Below are 27,022 nucleotides of genomic sequence, written 5' to 3'. Positions count from 1 at the left end.
TTACGATTCGATCCTTACTAATATCGATTAAAATAATCGACTTTTTGATCCAAAAGATCGTTTCTCCGATTAATCGATCTTAGATCACCATACCTAGTTCCCGTGGGATTTCCGGGATAAAAACTATCCTATGTCCTTTCTCGGGCTATAGACTATCTTTGTACAAAATTTCATTAAAATCGGTTCAGTAGTTTAGGCGTGAAGAAAAGACAACCAGACAGACAGACAGACAGACAGACAGAGTTACTTTCGGATTTATAATATTAGTAAGGATTGTTTCGTAAATTATCGCTTAGTTTTTGCCAGATATAAAATAATTGCTGCGGTCCCTCGACTGTGAACTTAAATTTCCTACAGTGTAAAAAAAATAATTAATTCGTACTTGCTAATGAATCACTTACGAGCACACCACATGCAAAAGTGCATGGGCGATCATGCGTATTCAATTTATCACAAAAATTAACCACCCGCCTAAAATCAAACAAAAAAATATAATTGTCGTAAAGTTCTTAAGAACCAAACTTAGTGACCCTTCGGAACCAATAACATTAACTTTGCTCCAAGATTTTACAAATTTCTATAATATCAATATGACCAGTAGATACTCACTCTCTCTCATTTTATACTTGAGGCATATAGGTTCTTAACACTATAACCTCGAACAGCAAGGCTACAAGTAAATTCAGTAACAAAGAGCCCACGAAGCCGGTGGGCGCGGCGGGTGGCAGGAAGCGCCGATATTAATACGGCGATAAGCGTAATACGACAACGACTATCGCCACATCGCTACATTATACATCACCGCACACAAAGCGACTCGCCACACTTATCTCAGATTAATTTCAGTAATGTATTGAACGTAATTCGATTATCTCGAATGCCAAAGTTCAATGCGTGATCGTTGTAAGTTGTATCTCGATCGCACGGTTATTGTCGCGTTTGTACGCCTACGTTTATTTATAACTTCGTTTGGATTTTAATTGAAGTAACAAAAGAATATCGAGTTCACATACGTATGACACTATCCGCTTACTATATGATGTGGATTTCTTCGATACGACAGCACAATTATTCACGACGTTGCAATGTGCTACGTTGCTTCGCCATATCTTGTGTATATGTGCTTTCGCATAACACATATTTGTTATGTTACTGTGCGCAAAGAATTAGACACTCCCTACGAGTATACGCAGATAAACCAAACAGATCTTACACACCCAAACATATCTTTGTTTCCTTCGAAGTCTAAAGTTAACAAACAAAAATGTCAGAAAACGTAAACCTGCAGCCCATTGTCAAAGTAGAAAGTAAATAACGCCGTAAATATTATTTATGAGGAAATCACAAATTGACCCTTACTTTCCTTTCAATCCGTGCTGCTGTGACACTGTCTGCAGCCCATTTATGCTAATGCTGCATTGTGGCCGTAGCTTCATTTGTTCTATCTGCGACTCACAATCCATTGTCATCCAATGTGCCCTTTGACTCCATTGTGTGTTTTTTGTCACTACCGCGCCGGATTATTTTATTTCCGTTACCATATAACGCTTTGTTGTCTCTCGGAACTTATTAAATTGAATCCATTTTTTGTTCTTGCTCATGTATAATTTCATGAATTACTCACCTATTTTCTTCCTTTACAAATATTGCAAAATCATCTACTGATGTGGTGTTTTCAAATAAATTGAATATTTGATGCCATACATGTTATAATACAACACGGCTTTGTGTTTGTTTAATACGTAAGTTCACCTTATTGAGTAATACATTTTCTTCCTTTAGCATTTTAATTATTATATGCTTTTGGGCCGTCATGAAATGATAAACAAAATGCAAAAATCATTATCAATTAAATAATTCCATTACTAATCAGACCAGCGCAAGCTGACACGTATTACATACATTAATTGAACCAAACTTACCCTTCAATAGCTTTCGAGTTCCAACTTATTAGTAACAATTCCTGCATTATAAATTCGAAGTGACGCTTCCAATACTGCCAAGTCACGACCGGGACGCCGTTCAGTATTGTAATTTAGATTGTCATTCAAATAGCGGTGGAGGCGAGGTCCTAAACCCGGTGGCAGTGCTGCCTCGACACCTTACGTACGTAGCGTACTGCAGGGACGCCTTCTTGGACCCTTTTGTTTTACTTTTTGTTATATGAAAGCGCGGAGAATGGAGTTTATCGGATGTCACGATAGGTCTCGCATACATGCGTTGTCCGTCGAAGAAAAGGACCCCGTGGGTACTTAAATCTAGAAGTAAATAGGGCATAAATAAAAAAAAATCAGTACCATTTTCCATTTTCTTTGTCGATCGATTTTTTGTTTAGGCATTGGCGAGATTAATTGATATGAGTAAAAAAATTGGAAATTTTATTATTTTGACCACAAAACGAACAATGTGTAGAAATGTCTGTACCTTCTCTTACAAATTATGAAGACATTTGACGCTTCTGATTAGTTGGTCGTCTGTCAGTTGGTTAGTAACTCTCTTTAACAAGGTGCATTGAAACAGCGTAGTAAATTCCGCAGGAATCTTGTTAAGTCTTTACGCTTAGCCCTCTTAATACATCATAGTATATACGAGGTATACCTATACGTGGCGTTAGTTCTAAGGATTAGCAACGTATTACATAGGATTCTAGTTCTATCTGGTGTTGTTAAGTTTTACGTGGTGTTAACTGCTCATCAGTTATTACCAGATGGACTATATTTTTTTCATAATATTGAAATACTGAAGTAGCAGCATGTAGTGCAGCAGCGTTCAATACTGCTGTTATAAGGCAGAAAATAAGGCATATAAAGAAATAGGTGTGGCGGTGGTCCTTCCGGAGTAGAACTATAATGGGTTCTACCATCTTCGCGTAGACTACATTTTCATTGCATACAGTCGAACATAGAATTCGGTTGACAATCAAATCTTCAGTTAACACGAGTATAAAAAAACACTAGAAGCTGTCTTTTATCAGTAAAAAATAAACATTAGTTATCTATCAACATTGTAGATAGACAATTAACAACACTGTATTCGCAACAAAGAAATGATAAAGAAAATTAAAGGTTTCGAATGAAATTTTACGATCCCCGTAAGCGACAAAGCGATGGTAATAAAAATATGGAAAAAATAAAACAATACAATATAAATACTGTTATTGCAAACCAATTAGACAACATATGAAACATATTGTAACGTGTATGGGTAGCCTAAAGATAATGTGGTTAAAAGATGATAATTTGGAAGCCTTTAAAACATACAAATAGGGAATAGTTGGTTCATAAGTTCATATGTAGGTAGTGGATCTATTCGTGCGACTCGAAGGCACCGCCGTCAGATCTATTTCCGCTTCATATACATGATACCAAAAGTCAACAGTTTGTTTGGGCTCATTTTGTTAAACCCTTAATGGTTTTCTCTGTATAATATCATAAAGTAGTTATGCTCCAAAATATATTTTGAATCTTAGCAACAGTTAGAAATAAAATACAAATAGGTATACTGTTACGAAACGCAAATAGTTTTCTTACCAACGTTCCTATTTCTAGCTCATTACCAATATAATTTTATTGAAACAACATTTCGGTGTATTACGATGATGTATTCATATTTGCAAAGGGTCTTCACACAGTTAACTAGGTTTTGTTGGGACTTTGTACAGCTTTATGGTCGTCTATAGTTGCCACCATCATTTCAAGGATCCCATTGTTGCATTCATTGCAATGATCCGGCGTAGCTGCGTCGCCTTTACGCCGCATCCGACATTTCCATTGTTGCAATTTTATTGCTGGTGTTACCGTCCTGCGGAGGTCGTAAACCACGCAACAGCGTTCGATACTATCCACCACGATCCGTACAAATGGGATATGCGACCGCAGGACGCGTATTATCGCGGGACGAAGCCACCGCAGCCGCGATTTTCATTCGTTTCTAATAAATTGATATGAGGCGCGGTGCGACGCCACGAGCCTCGCGATTGGTCGAGCCGTTCTGAGGGTTCGATACACGAACCCCGGCTGTAAATCAACTTTACAACCTTTAATTACAGATATTTGCCGTCTCATGCGAGTGTACGGGATATCGGAGGGCCGTGCTCGCGAAAATATCACATAATAATGGGTATTGACCCGTAATGGCTCGCCTGTAGGTACTATCGGCCGCCTTTGTCTTGATTGTTGGAGCGAGAGAATACTCTTTTTTGAATGATTGCCAATTACATCCAATGGCCTCCAGAATTCCTCTGAGAGATAGCAAAATATAACCTGGACTCTCGATTTGCGTTCATATACATGATTTATGCGTTATTAAAGCTGAGAGTTAGGGTTGATGTAATGGTCTTAACACTTTTTGTTTTGGACTAATATAACCCATGAAATACAAATTGGATATGTGGTCTTAAGTAAAAGTTGGAATTGATGAGGGCCACAGATTTGTTACCCATTTAACTTGATAGGTAGAGCGGACGAAACAATTTGAATGCTACTGATAAGATCTAGGAAATGGAGATAGTGCTCCGCAGATGGTATACGAAGACCAATATTCTGCTATTGTTAGTGATGTCTCACTTGATTTTATTGAAGATAAGTCTTGATAATTTGCTGTCAATGCTACACATGAATATTTGTAGTCAATTCCATATAGGATTCCAATATTACCCGAGGAGAGCCACAATTCGTTGCTTCTTCCGAGAGATAAGATGGAATGCGTCATGTTATTATTTCTGCCTTGTATTCATCATAGACCATAACCTACACTGAGAAGTAAGCTGGAACGCCTCGGAAATGTCTCCCTTCCTTCACACCAGAACACAGCAGCGCTTAACACTGCTGTTATAGGCAGGCAGGTGTGGTGGTGGAACCGCTGAAGTCGAACCACAAAGGGCACTACAACCTACAGTCCTACAATCGCACATTCCACCATCAACTTCAATTGTTCCGGGTACACAATACACAAAATAAATCAATCATTTAATCACAGCTAAAATTAGTGTCGTGATAAAGCTGTCTGTTTCAAGAGTGTTTCTAATAAGAAAGTGTTATTGCGGCTACAATGTTGCACCGGATAGGGCGGCGCTCTTAATGTCTCTCGGACGGAATTACGCGGGATTGTTCTCGGGTTTACTGCCCAGCGTGATTGATCGTTGTATCGCCTTATGTCATTCGCACCGTATCTCTGGGAATTTGTTTGCAATAAATACATATTGAGTTATGGTACGAAATGGTTACCTTAAATAAGTTTCGCCGTTCAATTGTTCCTATGTAGGCATATAATGTGAAAGTTTTAAGTATTATTTTGAATCCTCGCCCTATGTGATTCGCAGCTTATCTCTCGGAATTTGTATGCAATACATATATATTGAGTTATGGTACGATATGGTTGCCTTAAATAAGTTTCCTTCAATTGTCCTTATGTAGGCATTTAATATGAAAGTTTTATGCATCAGGTTGAATCTTCGACATAAATATGTCATTCGCACCGCATCTCTGAAAATTTGTTTGCAATACCTACATATTGAGTTTTGGTACGAAATGCTTGCCTTAAATAAGTTTCGTTCAGTTGTTCCTATATGTAGATAATATGGTTTGTGTAATATGAAAGTTTTATAAATTAGTTTGTAAAAAAGTAGATTTATGAAAAAAGATTATAAATACCTTTACACGGGACAAACAGACAACCTCTTCGTTCTGACAAGTTGGTTAAAAAGCTCTAAATGGAATCCCTTTGATTTCTATATCTTTAATGAATTGTTACCTATATGTGCCCGCCCGTAAAGACACGTTCGAAGTGTGGAAATTAACACTAGAATGATCGTATTTCTAAATTAAAACCGCCCTACACCGCAATAAATTCTTCAGCCCGTAAACTCATAACGACTCTCTAAACAGAGGCTAGCTGTCATTTACGACCTTAATATACAAGAATAATAAATAAAATGAAACCTCGAATACGTTTAATTCGTTCGAAGTTACCCGACTTTTGTTTTTTGTTCTTAAACTGCCCTTAAAGTTCCTAAGTCGATATTGAGGAGCAATTACTTACGTGTTCAAAACAAAATAATTTAGGTACTGGAAGTGTAAATTGTACCTTATATTTAGGTAGGTACAATAATACTACGAATTATCGAAGTATGTAGCTACTTACTAAATAATATTTTGAAGGCTAACTTTAAAGTAGGTACCTAATTAGAAATAAATAAAGGCAGAATTGACTTCCTGAGAAATAAATAAAGGCAGAATTGACTGAGATCGGTTTCAGATAGAATTCTGTTCTGGAGTTATGGAGTTGGTTACATATATGTCCAATGTACATGCGTGTCAGTGAACATTTAGCATAAATTAGACAGAATGGACATTTCGCTGCTTCGCAAGAATAACAGCACAACTCAAAATCCATTTTTATGTTAAAGACACAATTTAATCCAAAATATTTCCTATTTTAAGGTCTAACTGTACTGTGGTTACATATGCCTACAGCTACTCATACCTGTATTTCCCTTATTTTAACTTCGTTTATTAAAAAGATCTCGAAACAAAAACATTGTTTAATTTTAAACTGGCTCCCCTTGAAAATTACCTTTTTTGACTTATGCCAATATTCTTGCAAAGCAGCGATTTGTCCCTTTAATATTGTAAATAACGTACCTAAACCATATTTAAATTGGATCAGTAGTTTTTGACACAATCGCGGTGGTATAAAATACATACGTATTTATGTACAATAGTACACGGGTACAATTGTACAAATACAGAACCACCTTGTCCTGATTTCGGTGAAAATTAGAATTCGGTGGTGCCTACTTCCAGAGTCGGACACAAAGGGCTCTACCTCCTATAATCATTATACTGATAGTCTACTTTTAATTTCAAAATACATACGAAAATATGTTAAGCATTTATCAAAAAGCAATGTCAAGAAATACAAAAGTCGGGTATAGTGTATAAATATCTATTTCAGGGTTTTGATGTCAGTTTGTCGCAATTAAATTAATTTATATCTCCAATCGTAAACATTTTACTGCTGCATAGGTTATGGATTTCAAACGCTAGTTTCAGTACATAATATAGGTAGGTATTAGTGGTAGATGTGATTACCTTAACGTAGTAAGAAAATAGACTTCTAATGACACAGAGGTAGAGTAAAATGTTTCGAAGTGTGATTGCGGAATTTCCACAACATCTAGACTCCTCTGTAGTTCAAAAATATGGTAAAAGAGATATACGTACCTATGTATGAAACTATCTGACTTTATTCTCGAGGAAAGTAATAGATACCAGTACATGTATGGTCGTAAAAACTATTCCGTCTGACATAAAACACACTGTCCAATCTTATAAAACTAATTATGATACAAAAATGCCTTCTATGGGCTCTATGTTTCTCGTTCTGAAATATTTATCTATAATAAGAAAAACCTGAACCAAGTTATTAGTGCTATTACTTATTAGGTTTCTACTTTCTACATAGTATAATCGCATAAAGATGAAAAGTTACTTTTATTGTTAATTTCATAAAACATGGCTCTACAATAATCAAAATTAGGAAACATAAAAGATAAAAATAAATATAATAAGAATCTAATTAATAAGTAATTGAAGACACATAAACCTAAGAAATTATATAAGATCTACCTGACACCTACACTATGACACACAATAAACATTATAGTCGTCTTACGAGCCGCAATTAAACGTAGTAGTTGGAGCGTTACCAACGAGTAATTGAGATTGATCGGCCCGTGAATCGAAAGGCGGCGCAATCAAACACGAATCAAGCCAATGGGGAGCAGTCGTGCACCAACGCCGGGCTCCCATTGGCCCGCCGTAGGGTTACTTGCTGATACAACTCGATAGCGGTAGGCGTCAAATGTCGATTGGATCGATTATCGAGCGGAAACGATTGCCACTTACCTACAGAGAAAATCGCTTTAGAAGATTGAATTTGTAGACAGCGCTGGAGAACTGTCGTGTAGGTAAAATGAGTACCTGTTAAGGTTTGGGAGTTATTTAGGTGTAATAATCAAAAGACTTACGATGTTAGGTTTGTTAAGACAAATAACATTTTTTTGAAATATCCCTTGCAAGATTGAATGTGTAGACGGTGCCAAAGAACTGTAGGTGATGGTTGGGTTCCTTATTTAGGTACATTATTTAAAGGGCATATATTAGGAGTGTTGTGTCACAAATTGATATTTGTGGAAATCGCTTTTACAAGATTCATTATGTTGAAAGATCCTATACCTATTATTGTAATAATTGTCGCTTACAGTTATATCTTTCTATTGTAGTGGTAGAGCCGGTCATTACGTTATAATAGTCTCTATTTACTCTTTAAGAAAATTGGTCTTGGAAGATTTAATATGTAGAACACACTTGTATTATTGTATTAATTGTATTAAATTGTATTTAATGTTTTTGTGATTAAGATTGTAGAGTCAGTTAATAATCTCAGGATTGTACATAAGATTGCAAGATAGTTGTTTAGTATAAAGTTATTTAGTTTTCCTCGAACTGGGTTGGTTTTACCTGCGACGAAGACATTTTAATACTCAACACAAATTAAGCAAATACGAAAATATTAGACACTTATCTTAATCCAAACGGGTGCAAAGGCAAACCTAATCTGGCCGTAAAATGTTACTGCAAATCAAGTATGCACAGTTCAACACTTAAAGGAGATTAAGGAGCTAATCGCCAGTTATTTACAGTCCTTTATCAACACTCGGAGGCGTGCGTTTACGATTTACGATTCGCAGCATTGTACACAAAAGAGTTCGCCTTTCTAAGCGACATCAAGTGCCAATAAATATCGGCCGGTGAGAATAATCGACGCGAAACGCAACACTGTAACTATTGCGGTATCCGCAAAGAATTGTACATTCTCGAACCATAAACCGTTCCCTTCCAAGTGAAATTCATAATACGGATTTAGCGAAGGTTTCGTAGGAAAAGCAATAATTTGTCACAATTGGGCACGATTAGATTGGCTCTGCCGGCGATTTGACATACGTCGTAAATTACGGGTTAACCGGCGGCGGGGAATGAGATGTCAGTGCTGGGTCGTTGGTTGGATGGTGGGGACTCTTGTACGCGGCCGGGTTTTACAAATAGTGAGCGGCGCACGCGCATCGAATTGCGCGTTTTCCGCCGCTCGGGGAACACGTTTGTGGAAATCGTTATTGGGGTGATTGCTTTCATAAACAATAGCTTTTGTCCACGGTTTCTTGTAACCGACTTGTTATTTAGCCGGATAACGGGCCTCTTAGCGTTAACTTCGTGTCTGATAACACGTTTCACGTTTATGCAATTCGTTTTAGAAATTAAGTGGGTAGGTGTATTGCAAGCGTGGTCGTGCCTTATCTTTACTGTGAGGTTTCGGTTTGAACTTTCACTTATTTATTTGTCGAATTAAGGTCATCTATTTATCATAAGTTTATCTATTTATATTTTGTACTAGCTGACCCGGCAAACTTTGTACCGCCTCAAGATCTATTTATTAAATATATTTCATATAAAATATAGCCTATGTTACTCGTGGATAATGTAGCTTTCGAATGGTGAAAGAATTTTTAAAATAGGTCCAGTAGTTTTTGAGCCTATTCATTACAACCAAACAAACAAACAAAGTTTTCCTCTTTATATTATTAGTGTAGATATTGTTTTGGCTTCGAAATAAATTTGAAAATATGCGTATGTTTTATAAATAAATTGTCACTCGCATTAAAGGGATTCGTCAACAGGGCTTGTAAAGTTCCCCTGTAAACGGAATCCCCTTTAGGTCTCTTGCTCTTTACCAGGGTATAAATTCAACTAACCTGTAGGTTAACCTTAATGTGTAAATCCTTAGCCCTTTCAAAGTGTGTGAACTCTTCTGATCCTCTCTCAGTAAGCGTATTGGACTATGACCTACACTCCTTTCACCTAGAGAGGGTTTTGTATCCAGCAGGACAGTTATAGTGGATTGACAACAACAAATAGCTATATGAAGGTTTAGGTGTTAGGTTTTAGACAAAAGGTTATTAGGTATATTCTGAAGGAATTTTAATAGTTATTCTTTAAGAACTTGAATATCGTCAAAAGCTTGCCTCGAAGCAACAAATAAATTTTATTTCCAAATGTGATTCTGCGGTTTAGAATTGATACCTAAAGTGCAAATCTTCACTGAGTCATTACTTTGAAGAATTTTTCATTTTATTAGCTATTGTCGAATGATGAATAAGCCTGCAGGCTACCTATAAGATTTGTAAAACGTTTCGACTGTGAATCAATGTTCGTCATGCCAAAAATATATGTCTAATTTGAATAAAATATACAAATAAAGTATAATAAAATACCGACTAACGCAAATCAACATTGCATTTTAGCATAAATTAGTTGCTTCTATATGTGGATGCTGGCCGACTTACAAATGAGGAGACTATCTTAGTCTTCAGGAGAAGCAACGCCTCGATCCCAGATTGATGTAATTATAACATGGTTAACTCAAAATTCTAAGACCTACTCGAAGGAACAAGGCAGAAACAAGGCAGAACAAGGCAGAAATCTCTGATAAAGAAAACATGGGACAGATTGATTATCAATGACAAACCTAAGTGAACAAGCTATCCCTTTCAACACGTAAATAGCTGCTAGTGCCTACACAGCTACGCCCTTCGGCAATCAATTCTAAATTCAGACGTAACTACGCACCTCAGTATATAAATAGGTTAATCAATTCGGAGCAGATAGGTTCCGCTCCGTTCGCCCAATTCCAATTTCGACGCCTCATGTTCCCTTTAAACATAAGCGTGGCAATTAATCTAGCGGGTGACGTTCGAACCCATCAGCACCCTTCACCCCTCCCCCCCTCCCCCCTCGGCCCAGATAACCGGGGAATGATTAACTGTAGACAGGAAGACGGATTGACAAATAGTCGTTTAGGTATTCGCTAATGCTTTGCGCTCATCAATACAACGTCGGGTTTTTCGCGATCCGCCAATTTGTGAACATTATTTTAGTTTTAACCTTTAACACTCATTCTCTTTACGCCAACCGTTAACAAAGGACAAAACAAACAGAACTTTCTCTTCACTTGTAACCTAAAAGTAAAGTTTGAGTACATTTCGAAGTTTCTTTTTCATTAGAAAGCTACATTAGGCAATATTGGAAATAATTTATTTGGAACTCACAACCAAAGAAAGAAGAACCTCTATTGTATTTCGGTATAAAATAGTGTATCTTATATAGATACCTGTTTTTAAACAGCGAATTTCGATAAAAAATGCAATGTAGTCTTACTTGTATATAAAATATAGTTTGTGTATGTAAAATTTAATTGCAAAATCTTTCCTTCCGTTTTCGTAAGCATACCCATCATTTTTTATAAAAACCTAATAAGTTAGGTATTCTATGAATCTGGAATTCTAATGATTCTTTCACTACAAGAAACTTTCGAACGGATATAAGTTACGATTTCAGATGCGTATTGCCGTAACCGGTACCGCTAACTATTGTAATTCAGCCCGAGAAAATACGCCACGGTTTCCGCAGGCCACACGGGCCGCGCTAAATTCGGTCGAGCGTAGGGATGTGAGAACGAGTGAAAAAATCGATTCATGGACAATCGACCAAAATATATCAATTGATAATAACAGATAATATACTTTTCTCACAATAAATCCGTTAATATCGAATAAATTTAAATTAAACTATTGTAATTCATTTTTGAAATCAAATTCGCGGGTGAATAAAATAGATCGTCAATAGTCTCTGAAATTTGAGGGAGAACAAAAAATGTCACGAAATTTGTTAATTTTGATTCTAGGTTTAAGTAAAGCGCCTTGAGTTGCACGTAGCCGATTGCTCTTTTCATCAATCAATTATCACTATTTTAACAATCGATTATTATAAACATCGATTCTTTATCCACAACCCTATCGAGTGGTAGCGAGAGCGACGCACGTCGTAAACGTGCGATCTGACGCGCTCGCCCTCGTAAATCAGCGATTGCGATGCGATGCGATTCACCACGCGCTTTACGACCCTTACCAAGTGCGCTGTAAAGAGTTACAGCCGCAAATAGACAGCGAACGTTACGGCGTGCTCTGCGGCGCACCGTAACGACCGATTGAGGCGCAAATGACGCATGCATTGCATTTTGCATTCTATCAAGCCTTTACTGTTGTACTGGCCAAGGGTGTTCTTTTAGAAGGAGAAGGCTTTAGTCCAGTCTAAACACCATTAAAGAGTTACAGCTCCAAATAGAAACCGAACGTTACAGCGTGCTCTGCGGCGCACCGTAACGACCGATTGCGGCGCAAATGACGCATGCATCGCATTTTGCATTCTATCAAGCCTTTTCTGTCGTACTGGCCAAGGGTGTTCTTTGAGAAGGAGAAGGGTTTAGTCCAGCTTACACAACATGAAAGAGTTATAGCCGCAAATAATCAGCGTACGTTACAGCGTGCTCTGCGGCGCACCGTAACGACCGATTGAGGCGCAAATGACGCATGCCTTGCAGTTTACATTCTATCAAGCCTTTATTGTCGTACTGGGCACGGCTCTTCTGTCAGAGGAAACAAAGTTTAGTACATTTTATACACCATTAAAAATTATAGCTCCAAATAGACAGCGAACGTTACTGCGGCACACCGTAACGACCGATTGAGGCGCAAATGACGCATGCATCGCATTTTGTATTCTATCAAGCATTTATTGTTGTACCGGGCACGGGTCTTCTCATATAAGAAGAAGGGTTTAGTCCAGTTTGCACACTAAAAAGTTAGCTCCATATAGACAGTGTTATGGAAATGAGAAATAGACTCTATACTATGTAGTTGCAGTTGCATACTCTACATTTCGCCATCCTAATGCAATATCGTGCATCTACGTGTATGCAATTCGTTGATTGAATTTTGAATTCGTGATTCTCTTGTCTGCTGTGTATTTACTAGTGTCATTATCTAATTATCTCTGCAATAGCAGATAATACTTACGTATATGGATGAAATTTCTCGCTTTGTGTCCTAATCTGCAACTTAGATTACTTTAACAGTTATGATTATCCAAACATAGAATTTACAGTGTTTTTACTTAATAAAATAATAATGTAAGTGATTATCAAATCCTGTTTTTACAAAAATGATTGTTTTTGTATTTGTTTACGTATTTTCCATACATTTCCAATCAGTTCTGATACAGTCCGCTAGGGGCGTTGATTGGAAATGAATGAGCAAATACGGATACAAATACAAAACAGTCATTTTTGTAAAAACGTAACAACTCATACGAAGGGTACAGATCTCTTCCTACAACAGGTGAACCCTAGCAACTCAAAGCGGATTCTTGGCAAAAGGTGCATATTAGTAGCCAACTACTCGTATTTCAAATTGCCCAAAGATATTAGTCAGGATCGATACATAGGTTCATATGTCTTCCAAAATACGGAAACATGCATGAAATTAAATTACCAGTATTTTTCTAAAGTCATACGTCATTAAACTTTAAATCAATCGCCGTGGTATAAAAGCTTACTTTCTATAAATTCTCCATTTAACCTTTGCATTTCTTTGTTCCAGGCACACCGATAAACCGGCTGCCGATAATGGCCAAGTCGGTGCTGGACCTGTACGAACTGTACAACCTGGTGATCGCTCGCGGCGGCCTCGTCGAGGTCATCAACAAGAAACTGTGGCAGGAGATCATCAAGGGTCTCCGTCTGCCGTCCTCAATCACTTCAGCCGCCTTCACTCTGCGTACACAGTGAGTATGGTATCTTAGGTTATTGAAGATCATCAGTTCTCATTATCAGTCAAGGATTGGTGATGGACAATGCAGTTGTAGACAACGTTTTGTGGATTTTGTTTGTCGTCATCACAATAATATCAGCAGTTTCAGTTCAGCTGCAAGATACTCTTCTAAATAGTATAAAAACACTTCCTATTCTCTTATTATCCCTTTACCACCAGTATTCTCTGCCGATTTGTGAATTCTATTATATTATTGACGAGTTGATCGGGAGCTTTTTTATGTATTGGATCGGCACAGAAGACCCATATAGTAGAATTTAAGAAGTTGCGACAGAATAATCTGTAATACACATTATGTTTTGAAGTTAAACAGTCAAAAGAAAGGTATTACTTTACTCTATTGAGTACATTGTAATAAATGTGGTAACGGACGAAGATGATACTTTTTCCATTTTTACTCAAAAGCTTTGGTTTGTTAAAACACTCAGCAGTGTCTTCGCTGTTTATATAAAACATAATAAAGTAGGTTTGTGACTTCGAAGGGTTCGATAGTACGTGTGGTCTCAGCTCCCGCTGTCCATATTCGGCGATCCATCGACACGCCTTTGTCAATCGTCTTCAAATTCTCACGAGCAAGACAAACGTCACAAAGGCTGTACGTGACGGTCAGACGGCGACAATATGACACCATAATTAATAACCAGACATCGGCTGATATAATTTCCCATTTATCTCCACAGTTCCTTCACCTCGCGCTATTGTCGGTCGCCATAAAGGTACATTTCTAATTCAGGCTGGACACCGTTACGCACGACGTGGATTTTAAACGCAGCCTCTGCATTATGATTACTAAGTAGTTATTAGGAATACGTATAGGACAGTGCTGTTATGTTTCGTAGTGTTTCCAATTGTTGTTATTTTTTTTTTTTTTTTTTTTTTATAATATAAGAGTAGCAGACGAGCATGCAGTCCACCTGATGGTAAGTGGCTACTACCGCCCATGGACATCTGTAATCAACCCCAGATAGGATTAGATATTCCTCCCCGAGGTCGGCCACAGATGCGCCGCTACCCCTGAGGACTAAGCTGGAACGCCTCGGAAAAGTCTGTCTCCCTTACCACACCCTTCAAACCGGAACACAGCAGCGCTTAACACTGCTGTTATTAGGTAGAAATAGGTGTGGCGGTGGTGCCGCCGGAGTCGAACCACAAAGGGTTCTACCACCTTTTCACTATTAACTTATTAACTTTTATTTAGGTTAGGTTGTATTTGTGTTTTGTTTCGAGTTAAATGTCAAGAGTGTTTTTTACCTGTTTTTCTTTTCGATAAATTGCTGAGATCTTTTAGTTTTCATTTTAATTCTAGACTAGGATCATGAAGATGATGGGTCGCAGTAATCTTAGATATTCGATGTTTAGGTATATCTACTGTTTGTTTCAAATCATAATCCTATTAACTGAGAGAAGCAAATAGTCGTCGTTTAAACAGATAAAAAAACAAGAGAGGAATATCAACCATTTAGTAAATCATTATAGTAGCAGCAACAATTTCCAGGATACCTTGCATTTAACATACAGTCATACTTCAGGGAATATCGCCTATCTAAAAAACATTCATACAAGGTCTTGGCTACCATGCAGGAAATAAGACATTAAGACACGTTGAAGAAAAAGTAGATATACTGTTTACTTTACTACTTTGCTAGCATGCTTGGCAAAACATTGAAGCATAAAGCAATGAACTACCAATGTTGGATGTTCACGCAGTCGCAGATCGACTGATTCCAAAAGATTTCCGTGGCGTAGAGCGTGCGTACATAAAATTAGACGAACGTTAATGACGAATGTCGTATATTTAGCTTTCTCATTTGACACTTTATGAAAAGGTAGCCTGTTTTTATGAACCGTCGGCCCGTTCAAAGTGTCTTATTGTGTTCGGCATTAAATATGTGAGTTCTTATTATGAGTTATGGTAACGAACGGTTGACAATACGCTGGCATTAAATTGACTCGTCATAAGAATGGGATTAGGTTTGTAATGGGATGTCTATTATGCATTTGAAGGATAGGCTTTTGATAATTTAGCTTGGAATGATTTATAAGCTTGTCAGTTTCGGTGGTTGGTAGGACGTTGACTTGCGACAGTATTGGATGGTAAAAGATTTGAGTGATGGCCGCTTCAGCAAGCCTTTAATTTATTCCAGAGATTAATTTTATGATCTATGCTCTGTGCTTAGTGTTTTTATACGTCTATCTTTATGGTTAGGTATAACAGGTACAAGATCTGTCTTATTACACTAGACAAAGACATTTCAGTAGATTTATAGCATGACTAAAGGTAATATTTTAGTATCTTTAGTGTTTTACGTATAACTGTTTAGTATTCGACCTATGGGTATTCGTTCAGGTTGTGGAACTACTAACATCTCACGTCATACGCTCGTTATTATTAAGCAATCTATCAAAAATTTTCCTCAAAAAGATCGAAATTTAACCGTTCTAGTATGCATAACTTAACAAATTTTGATTTTAGCACCTACTTTAAAATAGGGGATTATTAATGACGTTGATATCAGCCCAAAGCAAAGATATAAAAAAGACAAAAATCTCTAGTACGAAAGATAAAACAGATGACATTTCATATTCCTGGTCCATTTAAAGAATTTGTATGTAAAAATATAAATTAATTGCAGCCATTACGGTGGGAAAATGAAGCCCATATTTTAACTTGAATTCAATAAAGTTTAATATTACGCACCTGTTTACCGATGATTGGTTGTATTTATATCTTTTAAGTAATTTAAGTAAGTAGGTACACGCAAACCAGTCTTTTACTTTACAACTGATCAGCTGCCGTTTTCTTGGTACAAATGGAGCAATGTATAAGTATTTTAGGCTTTTAAAATAGCACAATACGTATTGTTTACTACATAAGTTAAAATTCATACATAGTCGTAATATAGCAGAAATTTTAGGGGTTGTAAGCGTTGTAACAAGCGATTGTAAGCTAATACAGATTGAGCAATTGCCGAATTGAGTTCACGATTCCGTCGCTGACGACTGAATCTGATGACGACCATCAGATTCAGTCGCCAGCGACGGTCGGCATGTCATTTTGAGTCACGAATTATCGCTCGTATAGTAGCTGCCTAAGATGAAACATGTAAGAATGTGTATAAGAATAGCAAGGCTTTATAGTGAAATTAAATGAAATTGTGTATTGCTGTATGTTTAAGTCTAAGGGGACACTCGTAAACTGTCAGTTACAAATTTTCTTATACCTACTACTATAACTACAATATCTACACTACTATAGGTGCACTATCAAATTATAATGTGTTTGCAAATTATGATTTTAGTCAAATGCCATTTAAACTTGACTACGTCTTTATTATCTCATTTTGTTTTATCAAAACTAACTTGTGTTTTTATTACAGATACATGAAGTACTTGTACGACTACGAGTGCGAAAAGAAGAACCTGTCGACCCGGAGCGAGTTAGACGCGGCTATAGAGGGCAACAAGCGCGAGGGGCGGCGCGCGTCCGGCCAGTACGACGCCCAAGCCGCCTTGGCTATGGTGAGTTGTGAGACACATGTTTCTGGTACTTGATAAGAGATGGCGTTGCATGTACGACCCTGAATCACGCTATTGAAGTTTTTTTAACTTTTTTGTAATGTATAAGCTCAGAACTGAGATAATGCACAGCTGTTCCTGAAGGTTGATTACCAGCAAAGAAGACAAATCAGTAAATGTTAAGTAGTCAGTAGGTACTGCTTACCTGTAATTAATTTAAAATAGGATAAGTCCTACATGAAGTTAGTTACAAATGCATTGGTATCCCTAATAAAGAACGCCTCTTGTAAGTTTACCTGTTTTACCGTACTCTTGAAACCAGAGTATAGCAGCACTACAGCTTGTCTCCAATCGCCGCTTATAGCGGTGAAATCGCTGACATACTTAATACCTTCTAATAACACCATATTTCTCCCCAGCCACCACTAAACCGCGGCGTGCCAGCCTCCCTGGCTCAACTCTCGCAGCACATGCAACCACTGTCACTATCGCTGGGTGGTGTTGGCGTGCCGCGCTTGCCGCCGCTGCCGCCCCACGCGCCCCACGTCACGCACGACATCGAGTACCGCGTGCGGGAGTACATGAAGATGATACAGCAGCAACGCGAGTTAATGAGGAATGGTGAGTTGTTTGAAATTGGAATTACACGTCACTTTGCCGACGTGACAGCGTCTCTGGCGCAGCTCTCGCAGCACATGCAGCCGCTATCGCTATTACTAGGTGGTGTTGGCGTGCCGCGCTTGCCACCGCTGCCGCCCCACGCACCCCACGTCACGCACAACATCGAGTACCGCGTGCGGGAGTACATGAAGATGATACAGCAGCAACGCGAGCTTATGAGGAATGGTCAGTTGTTTGAAATTGGAATTACACTTGAGTTTGCCGGCGTGCCAGATTCCCTGGCTCAACTCTCGCAGCACATGCAGCCACTATCTCTGTCGCTGGGTGGTGTTGGCGTGCCGCGCTTGCCGCCGCTGCCGCCCCACGCGCCCCACGTCACGCACGACATCGAGTACCGTGTGCGGGAGTACATGAAGATGATACAGCAGCAACGCGAGCTCATGAGGAATGGTGAGTTGTTTGAAATTGGAATTTCACATGACTTTGTCGACATGCCAGCCTATTAGGAATGGTAAGTAGCTGTTATGACTAAGTTGCGTATCGGAGTTGTAACCACACCATTTTGACAGGTAGAGTTCCAGACTTGATACTAGGCCGAAACATCCAAAAATCAATAAGTATATTAAATTTTCGCAATGCATACACTTCCATGGCTGCTAAGAATAAAAACCAATTAAAATTTTGTGGAACGTGACCCTTCGTGTGCGAATTAGAGTCGCACTTGGCCAATTATTTTACTTAAATTTTAAGTTTCTCTTATAAATTACCTATAATCTATTCCAGGGTCAGAATCTCCGCCAAGCGCCCCGATGGTGTCACCCCGCGACGCAGCGCTCTCCGCCATCGACGTGTCGCGTCTGACGCTCTGGTCGCTCTACAACAACAACAATAACAACAACAACAGCCCACAACCGGACCTCGAGCCGCAACGGTATGGGTTTGTACAAATTTTAGTTGATTATTAGGTATTATTTATAAATAAAATACGCCTATGGTATGGTATGAGTCTATCACGTGCTTATTACTGCTGTTTTAAATAAGTAATGCTATATCGTATATATCGTGAGTTTTGTATGTTTGTTATTCAGTATGAGAAGATTTTTTGTAGAATAGTAGTTTTGAAGGCAGTAGAACCTTCTGTAATTCGACTGCGGCACCACCAACGCCACAGTTATTTTTGCTTAAAATGTGTTAAGAGAGACATACTCATCCGACGCTTTACAACTTAGTTGTCAGTCGTCTGGGGTTGCAACGCATCTGTTGACAAACTCAGATAGGAATTTAATCTTATCTGGGATTGATTATAGATATCGATGGGCAGCAGTAGCCACTAACCATTATGCATGCTCGTCTGCTACTGAAAAAAAAAGAAAAGAAAACGAATTGTTTATATTCTCTTATAACTTGTTATTATTCTCTGTAGATTCAGTTCTGAAGTTCACACAGTCTAAAACGCTTGTATTCGATAGTTTGCTAATAAACACAACAATCAACCTAAACCTCAATAATACCTTAAATACACTTCAAAACGTTACTAACAATCACTTTTATCCGCAGCGAGGCCCTGAACCTCAGCGAGAGCCCGAACTCAAGCGCGAGTGGCGGCAAGCGCGAAGCGTGCCGCTCGCCGCCGCCGCCCGCCAAGCGCCGCACGCCGCGCCCGCCCTCGCCGCGCGCGCCCGCTCCGCCGCCCGCTACCCCGCCGCATGTTAACGGCAACGCGAATGGGGTGAATGGAGCGGCATTTAAGATTACCACCAGAGGTTAGTATCTCAGTATTCTATGTAGCGAAAGCCCGAACGCAAGCGCGAAGCGTTGCTGCTCGCCGCCGCCGCCCACCGTCGCTGCGCGCGCCCTCTACGCCGCCCGTGACGCCGTCGCATATAAATGGGGATGCGAATGGGGTGGCGTTTAAGATTACTTCTATGGGTTAATAACTTACCATTATATTTATTTTTGCTGATAATTGTTAAGCATATAGGTATTAGGGGAAGACCCCCCATACCACACATAGACCAGGAAAAAAAAAACAAATATCAAAGTTTTATTTTCCACCAAAAGCTAGGTTAAAACCACGCGATTAAAATTGTAGGTTAAATTAGCCATATTTTAAAATTATTATATTAATTAATAACTAATATGTGTATATGTATAACTACATTAATAATACATTTTACATTAATTAGTAAGTACAAACAAGTAAGGGACAAAAGGTACTTAACTATGTCTTTATATGATGGTTATGGTTATGTTTGATTATGGTTCACGACCATTTCACGACATAAAAATGATTTGAAAATACTTAGGTAATTTATAAATAATTAAAGTTATTATAATTTATACACAGTGATCAATTCTGAGTGCTATTTTGGATTATAATCTCTTTTAAAACAAATTAAAGAAACTATTTATGATAAGAAATAAATAAAATAAAAGTATTTCTTGATCTAATTTACAACTTTTATTATTCCCGCGCAAAATATAACTCTAACCTCAAGAGCGTTATTTTTCTTTTTTTATGCTAATGCATGTTATCTTGTGCCATACAGCCAGTGACTATATAAATGGGCACTTATTATTAAAATAACACAAAATAATTAATTAAAATAATACTAAAATAAATAATTTGAATATATTTCTAACAATATGTTTTTTTTCCAGGTGATGCTAGCACAGGCGACCAGCAGCTCGTAGTGTCCATCGAACTGAACGGCGTGACGTATGAAGGCGTGTTGTTCCCTTCACAAAACGGGAATGGTCAAAACGGACACCGACAAATGGTTTCTTAAACAACACAAATTATTCTCATAGGGCTTAGTTTTTAAAAATTTCATGTCCCAAGTAACTTCTCGAAAATTCTATAAGTGATTTAGGTTGGTTTGGTTAGGAAAGTCAGCAATTTAAACGTGATACGCCATTTTGATGTGTAAGGCTAATAACATCTATATAACAAACCCAACTTGATATAACCACGTAAGCAGTGAATTTATAAGTTAGTTATCCATCTGTAATTAACAATATTATAAATTACAAGTGGTTGATTAAGCAGGGTTCATACAAAAATAGTTTGAAATATGAAATAATTGATCAATTGCGGCTAACCTAATCACTATCACATTTTTTATTTTTTTATTTCAGTGTTTTAAATTTTATTGCATGTTGCATCGTAATTTGAAATTTGCATAATACATTATGTTTTTAAATTTTGGGACTGAAATAGTAGTGTATGATTGTAGTTTTTGTCTCAAATTTGTAAGTTGAGTACAAAACGTTATTTCGTACGGATCATCCAGTAAAGATATTATTATTTGCAACAATATGTTGTATTGTATTGTTGTACGTATTGTGATTATGTATTGTATTTTCAAGCTATTTATGGTTCGTGTTTAGGTACTAAAGTTGTCACTGCCCAGGAAAGTATGAAATTATCCATAACATTGTCGAAATAATTTCTTCTTTAATGGATGTTTTGTATAGTTTTTATGATTAGCGGTCAATAAATGACAATTTTTTTGTAAATATAGTTTCTTGTCGCACTATGTTACGTTATTTATAATTTTTAGGTGTTTGACAGGTGATAAGTGAACGGTCTGTTCTGAATTTTTATATGTTCGTGATGTAAATTTTTGTAAATATAAAATTATTAGGGTCTTTTTTATACATCGTATTATGTTTGTGATTATTAGGTACTTATTTTATAGAAGGTGTATATTTCGATCGTAGATGAGTAATGTCAGTATTGTATTTTAGTGGTTACTTATTTAAACTCAACTGTAGACCGTGTTTCCTTTGTAGGGCCTAGTAATAAGATATTTCCGACTAATTATCTTACCTGTAAGTAATATATTACATTTGTCTTACAAAAAAGACACTATCGTAATCACCACATTGAAAACGCGGTTATATTACAGTGAAGTAAAATAATAGATTTATGCATAATTATATAAAAACATTAATGTTGTCAAGTATTCTTCGATCTGTTAAAATTCTCGAATACAAATACGAATTTTTATTACAAAACGTATCAAAATTGGGCGTGTCAGTTACAGAAGCACTCAATCAATTTATAAGGTGGTAAAACACATGTAAGTGGTACGAATAATTTTGATCATTGGTAATATTACAATTCAAAATGTTAAAGTATTATGACTGTATTTTCGATTAGTCGAACTACAAACGAAACTTCACCCTACTTAAATAAAACATGGTCGCACGACTGTCGTACTAAAGCCTATGAAGTTTCAATTTTATATGCCATTTCCTTAGTCTTAATAATAGCAGTAGGCATTAGAAAATAAGTTTTATGAAAAACATCAATTTAGCCGTGCAATTAATATTAAATTTATTATTATCTGTGGTTCTCATCGCCAGTAAGAAAAATTGTAATGTTTTGAATTTGGAACATAGGGATAGCTAAGGGTTACTTTCGAAGGACAAACAGGTAATGCCATAAGTTATATGAAGTTTAGCTATTAACATAAAGTTTATTTATAAGTGCAATAAGCAATAATCCAAATTGAAATCTCCATTAAAATCAGGTTTTTAGTCGCATAGAAGTAGCGTTATTGTAAAAATATAAAATGCTTTGTAAATGACTGATTTAATATTTTATAATATTAGTTAACTAATTTAATGTATTTAATTATAATGTAAAATTCGATTTTTGTTTGTAGAGCCACATTATTCGAGCTAAGTAGTGTAGTACATTCCTGAAAATGTACAATAATTAAGGGCATCCATAGTAACTGGCCTACTATACACAGGTAGTATGCGGCCACAACGCATTAACGATTTTCGTGTTACACCAAAAAATTTTTGATGTATTCAAATAATATACATGAATAAATAATTATTATGACATTTTTTGGAGTTTTTTTTTAATAGTTGTACTGCCTTATTTTATACTCATTATTTGTTTTAAAATGAAATTCCATAGCTTGAACCTAAAATGTAATGAAAAAGTTTAAGATAAATAGAAACAAAGATTTATATGGACGCTTCTATATCATTTTATATCGGGATAGGTCACATACATAGAAGTGAAACTTGTTTTTTCTGTTCCCAGGTCACATATTATTAAAATTCAACAGCGACATCTGTATTCATTTCATATATCTAAGTAGCCTGGATATGGCGCCATCTGTACTCCATTGAATAAACTTTTTTGTCATTTGCACTATTACCAACTACACATCCAAAAAGTTTTGTATATGCAGCATAGATGGCGCTGATATGATATAAACCATTTTAGTCCTACATTGGCTAGATTCTAGAATATGAATTTATTATTTACGGAGGTTAGTAAATACAAAATAGAAGAACAGAAAAAACTTTAACGTATGTACCGTACTTATCTTTAATGCATATGCACAACATCGACACAATTTGAAAGAAATATTGTGTCATCAATATCGGTCGGATATAACAAAAACTTTGTAAGTTATTAATTAAAAAATGTATTTACCTGCCTACGATTTTTTAAATATTAGTTAAGTGTATTATTTTAAGAATATAAGCGGTTCCATTTTGTATATTAGTATATAATGTAACTCGTAGCACGTTACATATGAAGCATAAACGTAACTTTGTCGAGATAGAGTTATAGTTTCCAAGGTGGTAGAACCCTTTGTGGTTCGACTCCGGCGGCATCACCACTACACCTATTTCTGCCTAATAACAGCTGTGTTCCGTTTTGAAGGGCGTGGTAAGGGAGACAGACTTTTCCGAAGCGTTCCAGCTTAGTCCTCAAGGGTAACGGCGCGTCTGTCGCCGACCTCAGGTAGGATCCTATCTGGGGTTGATTACAGACGTCCACGGGTGGCAGTAGCCAGTTACCATCAGGTGGACTGCATGCTCGTCTGCGACTCCTATATTATAAAAAAATGGTAAAAAATCTATGAGTACACATTTTTTACTTAGAAATAAACGCAAACTGCCATTTACTTCCGACTTTGTACAGTAGAATAAGTAGTAGCAAGATAATTACGTAACAAAATTATACGCCATAATAATATTAGGTATAATTAAAAGCCTATGACAACGACAACGCCGCTAACGAACTCTTTAATTATTGCTGATTTATGTACAGCCTCATTATTATAATTTTAGTACCCTACAAAGGCTGCTAAAATACGTCTATGTATGCCGCATATGTAACATATACTTGAATCTACTAGGTCTTTTAAGGTGGTTCGATTTTGGAGGACATCGCCAAACCTATTTCTGCTTAATAACGGCAGTCTTAAGCGCTGTTCTGGGGGGTTACTACCATCTCTTAAAACAATATTATTTGAATCATACATTGCAATTTCGTACCACGACCTCGTTAAAGTAAGATCGTTTTTATAATATTACAATTAGCAGTTTTGTATTATGTCGGTTGAAATTATTCATTGCGAAAGGTGCGAAAGACATGACACTAGTTTCGACGTCTCGTTTCCTTTTGGATAACGAATAGACAAATTACTCATTCTTTTCCATTACTCGGCAGGAATAAAACAAAACTGTTTTAAGGAGGTTGTGATACGAAGCAAAATAATGATGCAATATTGAAATAAAACTTTACTGAATTATGATGGTTTTTAAAATGTGGTGGTAGGCCTGTTCTGCTTTGAAGGGTGTGGTAAGAGAGGCATACTTATCCGTGTTCCAACTAGTTCTCAGGGTAGCAACGGATCTATGGCCAGAGTTCAGAGAGGACTGTGGTATCTAGGGTTGATTATAGGTGACTATGGGTGGCATAAGGCACTTACCGTCAGATAGAGTGCATGCTCGTTGTGCTACTTCAATACTATATAAAAAAACCTTACTTTTTTCATATTGCGACTCGGAGTGACTTGGATTTTAAATGGAAACAAGCTGACAATATCATTGAATTTTTGCTAACGGCACGCAAGATCTTGAAAATATAATTTGCTACAATTATCTCGTCAATTTTGTGAGAAGAAAAATGCATTATCGACATTGTCATTATTGTACCTATTTCTAGACGTTTTTGCTTCGACTCGATCTGTTTTGATGGACATGACCATTTATATAATTAATAAGTTATTAGTGTTATTATCGTCACGCCAATAATACTGTTTTACAAGATTAATTTATTGTTTGTTGCTTGTAATGTAGAAGTTATTAAAAAGTGAATAAACTAAAAAACTGTTCAAAGGTGTTGTTACAAACTGTTGAAATATGTAAAGGATGGCGTTCAAAAATATTAAGGACCAAAAAATCGTTTTTTAAATCAATATTATCCAATAAATCGAATCATATAATGGATTTTAGCTACCAAAACATTGATATTTTTAATTTTAAGCTAAGATTAGGTGCAGTCTACGAAAGGTGATGAGAGTTTTTTCGATGTATTCCCGGATCCATAAAAAGAATCGGAAATTGATTTTCGGGAAATCGATCTTGTAGTCTTTAATATTTAAAATCGATTTGAATTGATTTACAAATCGATATTTTAAAACAATTTCCATCCCTAAGCGATATATCCTTTAAGGCATTATTAAGGTCAAGCTTAGCCACATTAGCAAGACACTATGGCTTTCTTATCGAGTGGTATAAAACGCTACGAGACCTAGATTTGCACTTAAGTTGATCGTTTATAAATACCATCCAAGTCTCTTGGTATTTCGTAGTAAGAAGTACTAAGTATAAATATAGATTCAAAGGATTACAGGTACTTTTAAGGTACATATGTAAGTATTATAAATACTTAGTACAAAAATTAACTACTCGTAGGTACTTTATTGCTTGAATTCCACCGGTACTGATTTTGGTATTTATTTTTCAAAAACCAATTTATTATTTTAATCATATTTATTCGTAGCTACCCTTTATGATATGATACAGGTATACTGCCTATTTCAGGGTGCCTGTATATCAGAAATGCTGCGATTAAAACAATTATATTGAGGAGAAACAATCGCAGTAGGAAGACAAGCTATAGTTTGATTCATAATTAGGTGTCCAAAATGTAAACAAAGAAATGTAATTGTCAAAATACGATTACAGGTACTGTAAACCTTAACAAACCAACAAGAAAAAGAAACTTTAACAAACTCAACAAAAAACAAAAACACATGCTTAATGTGTGTGACTGCATACAATTTAAAAAAACGCGCTAGAAAACTAGAAAACATTCGAGTTCGACCACGATCACGAAAATGTCAACTACGAAACCTCAAAATGGCGGAACAAAAAATGTTTTGGATCCCGAATTAAATTTTCTACTATAAATCTTGTATTTTATTATTATTACTGTATGAAATGAAATTGCATTAATATAAATATTGCAAAATGTGAATTGATTTTAATTTATTTAGATTATTATTTTATTATCGTTGTATTAATTTAATATTGTCAAAAAAAGAAACTATCATTTGAAACATACTTTCTTGATAGGTCAACACCTTTGTTTACATTTTGGACACCTAATTATGAATCGGACTATAGTAAACTTTTATATTGCCTTTTCCATCCAAACTATTAGATCTAATGACAATTATTTACCTTTTGATCTAAGTACTATAAGGTAAGCCAAAAAGATATTAGTATAGAATCCCAGTATAGGACGACCTGCTTTAATCAGGTTCTGCTTTATTTTTTTTTTTATAATATAAGAGTAGCAGACGAGCATGCAGTCCACCTGATGGTAAGTGGATACTGCCGCCCATGGACATCTGTAATCAACCCCAGATAGGATTAGATATTCCTACCTGAGGTCGGCCGCAGATGCGCCGCTACCCCTGAGGACTAAGCTGGAACGCCTCGGAAAGGTCTGTCTCCCTTACCACACCCTTCATACCGGAACACAGCAGCGCCTAACACTGCTGTTATTAGGTAGAAATAGGTGTAGCGGTGGTGCCGCCGGAGTCGAACCACAAAGGGTTCTACCACCTTGCGAAATAAAATAATATTAAAATTTAATAAAAATCTGCTTTAATAAAAATCATACTGATTGAAAATGCTACACATGCTACAGCTACACCGGTCGCAAGCTAAGGCTCGCATCCGTAGCTCCAATCCATAGCTTACATTTCTCCATAAAAAAATCATAGCTACCAGGGTGGTTACTACCATCTCTTAAAACAATATTATTTT

The 27,022-nt window shown here is 36.7% G+C and overlaps 1 protein-coding gene across 2 annotated transcripts in view; it reads left to right on the top strand.

Moving 5' to 3' along the window:
- retn (retained) overlaps window positions 1-22,338 on the top strand; it is a 138,979-nt gene extending 116,641 nt beyond the window's left edge. Inside the window, exons 5-10 of one of the 2 annotated variants that reach the window (XM_073086449.1) lie at window positions 13,553-13,736; window positions 17,161-17,302; window positions 17,719-17,920; window positions 18,704-18,851; window positions 19,478-19,683; window positions 20,582-22,338. In XM_073086449.1, the coding sequence (XP_072942550.1) occupies window positions 13,553-13,736; window positions 17,161-17,302; window positions 17,719-17,920; window positions 18,704-18,851; window positions 19,478-19,683; window positions 20,582-20,709 (1,010 nt within the window). In that variant the 3' untranslated portion in view covers window positions 20,710-22,338. Of the gene's footprint in view, window positions 1-13,552; window positions 13,737-17,160; window positions 17,303-17,718; window positions 17,921-18,703; window positions 18,858-19,477; window positions 19,684-20,581 lie in introns of both variants that reach the window. The other variant, XM_073086448.1, reaches the window with a different exon arrangement.
- The last annotated feature ends 4,684 nt before the right edge of the window (window positions 22,339-27,022 follow it).

Source organism: Epargyreus clarus, unplaced genomic scaffold (assembly GCF_041222505.1).
Source record: "Epargyreus clarus isolate Ecla_fem2 unplaced genomic scaffold, WU_Ecla_fem_2.2 ptg000024l, whole genome shotgun sequence".
Lineage (NCBI taxonomy): Eukaryota > Metazoa > Arthropoda > Insecta > Lepidoptera > Hesperiidae > Epargyreus > Epargyreus clarus.
This window is presented reverse-complemented; position numbering and strand designations above follow the sequence as displayed.